The sequence below is a fragment of the Quercus lobata genome, chromosome 2 (assembly GCF_001633185.2).
Source record: "Quercus lobata isolate SW786 chromosome 2, ValleyOak3.0 Primary Assembly, whole genome shotgun sequence".
NCBI classification, from domain to species: Eukaryota; Viridiplantae; Streptophyta; class Magnoliopsida; order Fagales; family Fagaceae; genus Quercus; species Quercus lobata.
The window spans coordinates 41649246-41660746 of NC_044905.1; the positions used below are offsets into that span (position 1 = coordinate 41649246).

At 38.3% G+C, this 11501-nt stretch overlaps 1 protein-coding gene across 1 annotated transcript; it reads left to right on the forward strand.

The window, feature by feature from the left end:
- Positions 1 to 1187: 1187 nt before the first annotated feature.
- On the forward strand, positions 1188 to 10380 carry LOC115975636 (uncharacterized protein C3F10.06c-like). The gene is made up of 3 exons (XM_031096501.1): positions 1188 to 1631; positions 3686 to 3840; positions 9655 to 10380. Exons 1-3 carry the CDS (start codon positions 1337 to 1339, stop codon positions 10363 to 10365), a joined length of 1161 nt encoding a protein of 386 aa, XP_030952361.1. The 5' UTR covers positions 1188 to 1336; the 3' UTR covers positions 10366 to 10380.
- Positions 10381 to 11501: the final 1121 nt, after the last annotated feature.

Consider the following 11501-nt stretch of genomic DNA (forward strand, 5'->3'; position numbering starts at 1 on the left):
TTGGCATACCACTTCTTTTGCCAAATATAATCTCAAATAGAACTTTTCCATAGTTATATACGTCAGCTTTTGGATGATACTCAACATCCAACAATTTGTTATTGGGCTTGATGTCACAATGTATGGTGAAATCTTGGAAACTCTACTCATGGTAGGCCATCCCTCTAGCCGTCCCAATTGCAATACAGTATCTTGTCTTCTAATCCAAAATCTTACACATGTTTTGAAATGAATGAGATCCAAAAGAACCCTTTTGCATGCAATCATAAAAAAGATATCTATTTGAATCAGCTACACAAAAACTAGAAGTGTGAATTTTTGCATGGAATTGCTTTTCCCTTTGCCATTGAACATTGACATGAGTTGCAATAACTTTTAAATTTTTTGTTGTAATAAACCATGTATTGCAACGAAATTAATTGTTAAAACAAAATGTACATTTATCACAACTAAATGCGTTGTTGCAATAGGCCAAACTCAAAACAATAACATATTGCTACAAATTTTTTCGTTACAACACCTTAATGTTGTTGTGATAACTTATTACCAAAAAATGTCATGATTGCAATAACTAGTATCCATTATCCATACAATAACATTATTTCTAAAATATCAAAAATCTTTTGTTACAATAATTTTACTGTAACAATATATTTTTTTCAACTTTGACTTTATTGCAACAAAAAATGTTGTAATGATAATTTTTTTTCTTATAGTGGGGTCTAATTAAGAATCAAGTTTCCCGAAACTCAATTGATCTATTAAGTTTCGGGTTTACAAAAAGTTCATTTAAACTAATTTTGTGTCTTCCTATTGGACCTGAAATATGCAAGACTTGTAATTTGTTCATAATTTGCCAGCACTTAACAACTATAGACCTAATAGAATCCATTTGACATAAAAAGAAAAATTTTGGCACGTAGAGTTAGAGTTTGTTTGGGATCCATTTATTTTGTTGAAATTGAAATTTTTTTGCTGAAAGTATTGTAGATAAAGGTAAAAGTTAGCTGAAATAGTACAGTAAGATTCATGAATAGTATTAAAAAATGTAGTGAGACCCATAAATAATAGGAAAAATAAACAAAATAGTAAAATAAATTGATAAAAATAATTTTTGTCATACAAAGACTTTTAATAATAAAGAACCATTATCACCGAACTCAAATCGTATGAAATCTGGCGAAGTTCATTGGAAATAATAGGCTAAATTGCAATTAACATTTTGTGATGATTTTGATTTTGTCCTTTAAAATTTCAAATCATATGATATCTAGGAGCTAACCGAAAAAAAGAAAACGACAGGTCGTATTGCAGAGACAGAGAGACAGGGAGAGCGATGGAGGAAGACGAGGGTTCGGCGAGGAAGCTGAGCATATACAGAGCAGCGAGGAGCATAAAGCGTAGAGAGAACACAGTGTACAACGCCTTGCGATCCATATACGAGGACTCCATCTTCGTGGGAGAGATCTCCCAGCTATGGCCGGACCTCCCTCTCCTCGCCAACCTTCGCTGTGGCCTCTGGTATTCCCCTAAATTTCACTCCACCTGTTACTTCAAATCCACCGACGGCCACAACAACAACTGGTCTTTCAGCACCTCTCGCCTCAACCTCCACGTCGCTCTCCTCGCCGGTATATTCCCTACTTCTTTGCTTTCTCACACTTAGGGCAGCAATTTTTTGTTTGGATGCTCAGAAAGTTAGGGAAAGAAGATTATTAGACCACGCAATGATGAAATTTGAAGTTCGAATTTATCTTTTGTCCTTCAATTTTAAGAAGTTGTATTTTTCTTTTTTTCTTTTTTTACGTTTTATTTATTTATTGTTATTATTATTTATTAATTTTTATAAGCATGTTGTATTTTAGAGAAGAAGATAGAACCTGGCTTTTATTTTAGAGGTGGAAAAACAGATAGTTTAGGTTCTATTCTTTGTCCAAAAATATTGTCAAGGTTCTCTTTTTGTTCTTTTTGTCAGACACACTGGCAAAAAACTTAATGAGATAATCTGAATAAGCGTGAATTAGCCCCGGTTGTAGATTTTGGGGATTGGAGGAGTTGACTGATAATCTATGTGGTACCGTTGGGAGTTTGCCAATCAACTATTTGGGTATACCTTTGGCTTTGGGGTTGTCTTTCACAGCACAGTGTGTGGAATTCCATTCTAGAGAAGATGAAATGACAGTTGGTTGGGCTGGATAAAGATATGTCTGTTAAAAGGGGGACGATCAACGCGAGAACAATGTTTAGTCTTTTGACGTACTTCCTCTCTTTGTTTACCATCCTATCTCATGTTTCAAATCGAATAGAGAAGTTGCAAAGAAAATTCTTAGATCAAGTTTAACTTAATGGATTAGAATACAATGTGTTCTCCACTTTCATGTGGCAGTTTGGGGTGCATAGCTTAGGTACCTCTAATCAAGCTCTCTTAGAGAAGTGGCTATGGCATTTTGGGAGGAAGAGACACACTTGTGGAAACGGGTCATTGCATTAAAGAATAGGGTGGAAGGTGGAGGTTGTACAATGAAGCCAGTGTGAAGAACTCATAGGTGTAGTTTATGGAGGAATATTAGAGTAGGGTGGGATAGATTTGTTAGCCATGTGCACTTTGAGGTGGGGAATGGAGAACGTGTATGATTTTCTCATGATGGGTTGTGTGGGAAATGGGGATCTACCTATGAAGGAGTTGTATGACTTGTATCCGACATTGTACCCTTTGCCTCATACTTGGAATGTAGTATTGAAGGGAGGGAGAAACATTAAAATGTCTGGTTCATTAGGCCGTTTAATGACTGAGAATTTGACTTGATTGCTTCCATGCGTGGCTTACTGTATTCAAATATGCCAAGGAGTGTGAGTCCTGGAAGAATGAGAAGGAGTTTGACAGGTACTATGGTGTGCTGTGAACCCCAAGGGAGATCTCTTTTCCATGGAGAGGAATTTAATGTGCCAGAAGTGGTTAGTTTTTTTGTTTTTGTTTTGGTGTGTGTGCATGTGGACAGTTTTGTGAGGGAAGATTTTGACTAATGATAATCTTAAAAAGAGAGGAATCACATTGGTAGATTGGTGGATCACTTGTTACTTCACTGTGATTTTGCTAATGCATGGTTGTGGCTATGTTTTGGACACTATGTAGAGTGTTTGATTTACTAGTTGGTTGGCTGAATTGGTTCTATAAACTTTTGTTCGCTGTGTGGAATTTAGTTCCTTTGTGTTTGATGTGGCTTTTGTGGAGGGAGTGGAATTCCTGTACCCTTGAAGATGTAGAGGTTTTGGAAGTGCGGTTGAGGATTTCATTTCTTAGATTACTCTATGAATGGTCAACTGTCCTAGGTTTCACTGATAGTGGTACTAACACAGAGTTCACTAGTGCACTCTCTTTTACTTGTAATTATTTGGATATAATTCTTTAGGCTATCTTATGGTTTGTATTCCGATGTAGCTTTTTTGGAATAAAATAATTTACTTCTCAAAAAAAAAAAAAAAAAAAAAAACCTTAATGAGAATGGATGAAAAGGTGAAATATAGAAACATTTTTTAATTTTCAAAGATGGACATACAATTTTTTAAATTTTAAGAATAAAAATAGAACTTGGGCTATATTCCAGGGATGAAAAAGAATATTAAACTTTTTTTTTTAATAAATTTATCTAATCTCGGCAGTAATCGTGTGGTTTTTGATGGGTAGGACAGAAGGGAGGGTGTGTTATCGTTGATTCCACAAGGAGAGGGAAGCGGTTTCCGGATAGCATGTCAAAGACGATACCCATTTGGACTTGTGTTTTAAATCGGTGCATTCACAATCATTTGAACAATATGCGTGATACTGGACAGATGGATAAGGTGAGTTCTGGTAAAAGTTCATTGTACTTTAATTAAGTAAAACTTCAATATGTGTGTACAATTTTGGGCTCTTAAGGTTTGTGTTTATTTCTGACTGAGTACTGTTTTATTGTTTTGACTTTTGAGCATGATGACTATGCAGTATGTCTCTTTAGTGATTTGTGATTGGATTATGTTTAATAGTTTATGACTCTCTCTCTCTCTCTCTCTCTCTATATATATATATATATAATTATCATTTCGAGAGAAAGGTTCTTGAGGCCTGGCTACCTCGGATTAGTCACATAATTCTCTGGTTTTTTCGTTTTCTTGGTTATCATGGGTGGTTCCATTTTCTTTTTTGTCGAATCCAAAACGTTTGAATTTTCAGTGGAGGAGGGAGGTACTTTCTACTTGTTACGTATATTTGAAAGTAATAAGGATTCTTTCCGGTTGGTTTTCATGGGAAAAGAGAGTGCTATACGTTTGCTAACTTATGTTGAGGATCTCATGTCAAATACACGTCCTGATAATTTTGCTAGAACCTTCAGGGATGGTAATAAGGTTTTTATTTTGCAACTGGGATTCAATGCACATGGAAGCTTTCTTATGATCTCTGAACTTCTTCATGGTCGTCGGAAGGGCCTCATCATTGTACCAAAAGGAAAGCTGGGTAGTGGGTGGAGAGGTTTTGGCTTTCATCTATGTAAGGCTATTGCTCCCGATACTCTTGTCGTTAAACCGCCATCTCAATCTGCCCTGTTCTCGACAATGCAAAAGTTTAGAAATCAAAAATCCTTTCTGTCGGTAGTAGTGGATGGTGATCGGAAAACCAGTGGTGGAAGTGGAACAGGAAAGCATGCAATGCCCAACATTCAAAATTCAATCAAATCAAATCCATCAATCAAGTCTAGCTTGAGCAGTCAGAAGACTCAGAACCAGGATTTGCACGATAGGGGTGCTGGGCAGGTAAGCGCGATTCCTGAGGCTGAATTCACGCTTGAAATAAAGGACGACGCTCTTAATGGTGCTGAATCTCCTTTGTCGCTAGAAGTTTCTTTATGTTTGGAGCATGGGCTGAATGGTAAGTGGGAAATTAAGTGCTCTAACATTAAGGAAGTGGGTTGTTCTGGTGTTGGGCCCACGCAAGCTGTCTTTAGGCCCAATGTACTTGCTGAAGCTTCCCCACTTAAGCCACCTCATGTCCACAAACTTAAGCCCAAGCCCACTATGGTCTGGTAACCCAAAAGAAAAGAACTGACCACCAGGTCTTTTCCGATGCGAGAGACCCAAACTCCAGGGATGTTGAGTCCATGCGAGAGACCCAACCAGTCTTCGTTGTGTCCATTGATAAAGCCTCTGATGTCGTCGATGGTCTCCGATGTCTCCGATGTCGCCGCTACTCAATCTCTCAACTCCGACAAGATCGTTGAAGCCAGGTTTGAGTTATTGGCGCCGATTGACTCGAATCAAGTCTCCGATGTAGTCGAGTCTGAGCTTCTCGGCTCCGACGAGTCCGTGGAGGCTAGGAATGGGTTGGCATGCACCACAGATAGCAACGAGAGCTTAGTGCGTGACCTCCGACTGATTTTCCAGGAGCATTCTGGCAATATGGTCAAGAAATAGGGGAACTCGGAGCAGTGGGTTCTTGAATTACGCAATGGGAGGAGGGTTGTAGTTTTGCTTCAGATCTCTTTGCCTCGGTGTGAAGCTATAGAGGTTTTGGAAAAGCAACAACAGCTGGCCTTAGTTATGTTGGAGTCTTCTGACGTTACGAATGTGTCATCGGCTCTTTTCGAAGAGGATGAAGTATTGGTGGAGGATGGGGTTTCGGATACCTACTCGGAGGAAGCTGATTTGCCCCTAGTTGTTGATCCAATTTCTTTTTCTTTACCTTTGGCCATGGCAGAGCAGTCACTTGTAGATGAGGAAAGTGTTGTGGGTATGGATACTTCAGAGAGTTAGGAACCTTATTTCGATTGGTTTCAAAAGAGATTCAATAATTTCGATAGCTTCCTTGGCACGTCCCTTGAGGGTTTAGAAGATCAAGCAACAGAATTTTTATTGGCTGTTGAAGCTGAATTATATCAGAGGGTTGAGGTGAACAAGAAATCATGTGGTTTAAAAGGTTCGGGGGTGAAAGGTTTAAGAGAGTTGAAAGGGTTGTTTAGCTCCATTAATTATGGCTCTTCATCTGCTAGGCGATGTGGTATTAATAGGAATTAGGTTCTTTTTGTTGCTTAATGAATTTGAAGCTTCTTTCCTGGAATGTCAGAGGTCTGAATGAAGTTGACAAGAGGCTTCAGATTCGTAACTTGTTGCGATCCTAGAAGGCTGATATTGTGTGTTTGCAAGAGACCAAACTAGAGTGGATTACTAGAGGTATTATTCGAAGTATATGGAGTTGTCCATATGTAGATTGGTTGTACTTGGGCTTTGATGGTGCTTCTAGAGGTATTTTATTGATGTGGGATAGCCGGGTTGTGGAAAAGGTGGAGGAAGCGGTGGGGCATTTTTCGGTTTCATGCAAGTTTAAAAATGTAGGTGACCAATTTGAGTGGGCTTTTACAAGCGTATATGGGCCAAATTTGAACAAAAGGCGTAGGTTGATGTGGGAGGAACTAATCGGGTTGATCAGTTGGTGGGATTTGCCTTGGTGCCTTGGAGGGGACTTTAATATAATCCGTTTCCCATCAGAGTGTTTGGGTCTGCTAGCTTCTCCCGGGCTATGTATGGATTTTCTGACTTTGTTTCATTCCATGGGTTGATGGATATCCATATGGAAGGGGGCCTTTATACCTGGTCCAATACTTCCTCAGCTTCTTGGCTAGACTGGTTCCTTTTCTCCTCACTTTTGGCAGATCACTTCACTCAGTTTTTCTAGAGTTCTTTTTGACCATTTTCCTATTTTGTTGGAGGGTGGGAGTCAGCAAAGAGGTAGAATTCCTTTCCGTTTTGAAAATATGTGGTTGAGGGTGGATAATTTTGTCGACAAAGTAAAGAAGTGGTGGGCATCCTATTTGTTCCAAGGAACCCCAAGTTTTATTCTTGCTAAGAAGTTGGCTGCCTTGAAGTTGGATTTAAAAAAGTGGAATGAGACTGAGTTTGGCAATGTTACTTTTAAGAAACAGGACCTTTGGAGCAAGCTGAATGGTTTGGATGCTAAAGAGGAGACTCATAGACTATTTGCTGAGAAGAAGTTAGAACAAACTAATCTTCGTACAGATATTGAAAAGTTGACTCTTATGGAAGAGACTAATTGGAGACAAAAGTCTAAGGTGTTGCATTTGAAGGAAGGGGATGCCGATACCAGATTCTTTCATAGAATGGTTAATTCTAACAGAAAAAATAATGGTATTGAAAGCCTAATGGTTAATGGTACCTTGTCTTCGGATCAGGGTATAACTGCAGACTACATTACTCATTTCTTCATGAATTTGTACTCTGAGCAGTAGGTTGAGCGGCCGTTTCCGGATTCGTTGGTTTTTCCAATGATATCTGGTGAGAATGCAGATTGGTTAGAGAGGCCTTTTGAAGAGGTAGAAATTTTTGATGTCATCCATAGTTTTCATGGTGATAAATCCCCTGGTCCAGATGGCTTCCCAATGGTTTTTTTCCAAGCTTGCTGGGGGATTGTTTAGCCTAATCTCATGGCTGTATTTCATCAATTTTTTGCCAATGGTTAGTTAGAGAAAAGTTTAAACGCAACTTTTATTACTCTCATTCCTAAAAAACATGCAGCTAATGAGATTAGAGATTTTCGGCCCATTAGTTTGGTTGGGGGGGTTTATAAAATTATTGCCAAAGTTTTGGCTAATCGTCTCCGCTCAGTGATGGGGGATATAATCTCAGCATCTCAGAATGCTTTTGTGAGGGACAGACAGATCCTTGACCTTGTTCTTATTGCTAATGAATGTCTTGACAGTAGATTGAAGTTTGGGGTGTCGAGGCTGATTTGTTAGCTGGATGTTAAGAAGGCTTTTGACCATGTAAACTGGAATTTTCTGCTGCAGATGTTAGAAAGAAGTGGATTCTCTGCCAGATGGAGACAATGGATCCTCTTTTGTCTATTTACTGTCCGTTTCTCCATCTTGATTAATGGCTCTCCTTGTGGATTCTTTGGTAGCACCAGAGGTTTGAGGCAAGGTGATCCGTTGTCTCCATTGTTGTTTGTTTTGGTGATGGAAGCTCTTGGAAGAATGTTGGATAAAGCAGTTCATGAAGGTCGCATGTCGGGATTAAATGGAGAGGAGATTGGCAGGTTGGAAACGCTTATATTTATCCAAGGGAGGTAGAGTCACCCTAATCAAAAGCACCCTATTTAATTTACCCACTTATTTTCTATCTTCATTTCCTATTCCTGCTAGTGTGGCTAACCGAATTGAGAGGATCCAGCGGAATTTCTTATGGGGCAGTTTTGGAGGATCCTAAAATTCATTTGGTTAAATGGGCTACTGTTTGTTCTCCTATTTCTTCGGGTGGCTTAGGGATAAGGAAGATAAGACTTTTCAATGAAGATTTAGTTGGGAAGTGGCTTTGGCGATTTGGGATTGAGGAAGATGCCCTTTGGAGACAAGTGATAGAGATGAAATATGGATGTGTGTTGGGGGGGGGGGGGTCTGGTGTACCAGAGCTGTGATTGGCCCTTATGGTGTTGGTTTATGGAAAAATATCAATCAGGGATAGCCTTCTTTCTCTCGCCATATTCTGTATGATATTGGTGATGGGTCTAGAGTGAAGTTTTTTGGCAAGACCGGTGGTGTGGAGAGACATCTCTTGTTGTTAGATATCCGGACTTGTTCAGATTTTGCAGGAATAAGGATGCCAGTGTGGCTGAGCTTATGATGTCCACCAATGGTGTCCTCTTTTGGGATGTGAGATTCGTTAGGGGTGTGCATGCTCGGGATCTAGAGGCTATGTTTGACTTCATGGAAACCATATATGGTTCTCCTATAAGGGGGCTAGGTGAGTATAAAATATGTTGGATTCCTAGCAAAGATAAGGGTTTCTTGGTTAGTGATTATTATAGAATTTTAGCTGGCATCACTTCCTATGGTTTTCCTTGGAAAAGTATTTGGAAGCAGAAGATTCCCTTTAGAATTGCTTTCTTTGTTTGGGCTGCTGTCTTAGGGAAATGCTTGACGATTGATAATTTACGTAAAAGGAAGGTGTGGATTTTGGATTGGTACTACATGTGTAAGAGAAATGGTGAATCAGTTGACCATCTATTCCTACATTGCCCTTTTGCTATGGATCTATGGTCTATGGTTTTGGGTCTTTTTGGAGTAACTTGGGTTATGCCGCACACTGTTTTGGGGCTGTTACGGTGTTGGCAAGGCAGCTTTGATCGTCATCGAAATGGTTATATTTGGTCCATCGTTCCTCATTGCATATTGTGGTGTCTTTGGAGGGAGAGGAATAGTAGATGTTTTGAAGATATTGAGAGATCTATTCCGGACCTCAAGCATCTCTTTTTTAGAACTTTAAGGGATTGGTTGTTTGCTTTGCAAAATAAATCATTCCCTTCTTTTATTGATTTCCTAGACTCTTGCAATTTCTGTATTTGATTTCTTTTCCCTTGTTCACTCCCTATGCACTAAGGTGTTCCTTTTTTATCAATATATCTTATTACTTATCAAAATATATATATATATATATATATATATATATTTCATGTTGTTGATATATAAATAGTAATGACTGAAGTAAAACTTAAGCAATGCTTGTTGATTTGTATATTTGCATGTATCATTTCCTTGAGCATAAGTTGTCAGTGATGATCTTAAATGATAAATATTTCTATGTTGCTCTATGTGCTGGCTTGATTTTGAACAGGAGTCAAATACTTCTGATCAACATCATGAAAGAACAAGATGTGTCTCTGTTGATTGGGATTGCTCCTTGCATCTTCCCCTCTGGGTTTCTGAAACAGAGAAGGCGTCTATTGAGAGTCACATAGAAGAATGGACTAAACAACTGGATGCAAGCGGTGCTGATATTGCATCTCTAATGACGTGCTTGAAAAAGCCCTTACGCCCACTATGGATTTCACAAAAAACTGTCATCTGGTTAAATGAAGTGCCTGACCATGATTCCTGGGATTTCACACCCATCATACTTGTTTCTGCCTCTTCCTCAAGTGGTGTAATTCAACACAAGTCTACATCAGAGTATAGCTGGAATTATATACCGGGAGCTGGGGATGATGAAGAAAGCTGGGCAAAGGGTTTATCACCTAATCTTTTCTGGACTCACGTCTATGATCTTATAAACTTGGGGCCTGATTTGTGTAATCAGAAAGTAGCAGATATAGTTGAAAAGGATAGAGTATATCGTGCCCAAAGGGGACAAACTGCTTCTCAGGTCACAGTCAAGGCCCCAAAATTGTTAAAGAGCTCATATCATTTTTCACAAGAAGTGCCCCTACTGTTGGGTATTTCAGACCTTGAAATTAATACGAAGTCTTCTGATGAAGATTGTGCAATCTCTTGGCTGGGTTCAACAAATCTTGCAGTTGGCACATCCCAAGTTGGTATGCTTTATTAACACTCTTTATTATTTTTATTTTTCTCTTTGTAATCCACTAATGCTGGTTTCTTAGATTTCCAAAATTTTGCTTCATTGGTATATTTTTTCTCTTAATTGTTCTTGAACTTGGAACCTGGAAGGTGGAAGGAGGTGAGTTGCGGTTGATTGATGACTAGTGTGAAATTTAGTCAATTTTATTATGGATTGGATTCGTTACAATTAAGTAGAACTAAAATAGATTTCATGGAATGTAAGTTTAGTAAAAGTAGATATAAAGATGAAGGGGCTATAAGACTTGATGGTCAAGAGATACCAAAGAGTGAGAGTTTTTGATATCTTGGATCAATAATTTATAAAGATGAAGATATTGAAGAGGATGTGAATCATAGGATAATAGTAAAGAGGATGAAGTGGAGAAACACATTAGGAATATTGTGTAATCATAGAATACCTATTAAGTTAAAAGGAAAATTTTATAAGATTGTTATAAGAGCAGCTATGCTCTATGATATTGAATATTGGCTCTTAAGAAGCATCATATTCATAAAAAAAAGTGTGTTAAGATGAATAAGTGGAAATACAAGGAAAGATAGGATTTGAAACGATGAAATTCCCTTAAAGATAGGGTTGTTTGCATTGATGAAAAGATGAGGGAGAGTCACTTGAGATGCTTTGGTCAAGTTGAGGGAATGAAAAAAGGTAGAGGAAGACCAAAAATAATATTAATAGAAGTAATAAAAAAAGACATGTCAATTAAGAAAGTAACAAAAAATATGACTATGGATAATGTTGTGAAAATTGTGAAATATTCTGTTTACGCAAGGTTAAAGAATAGAGAATAGAGAGGAGAAAATACGACTCAAGGAATTTACGTGGTTTGGCCATGCCCAAAGGATTGAATAAAGTTTCACTATAATTTTGGAGGTTGTTTTTCACTATATTTTGGAGATTACAACAATTGCTTGAAGACACTCTCACACAAACCCAAATCCCTAATACACCATTGGTTCTCTCACAAATAAATAGAGAACACCCTATTGTATTTAGAAAAGAGTTGTAGGACACTATAGCTTCCTATCTCTTGTGCACACACAGAAGAAGCTATTTCACTTTGCTATGTCATGTAGGAGCTCTCTTTTCTTACATCTTTTCTC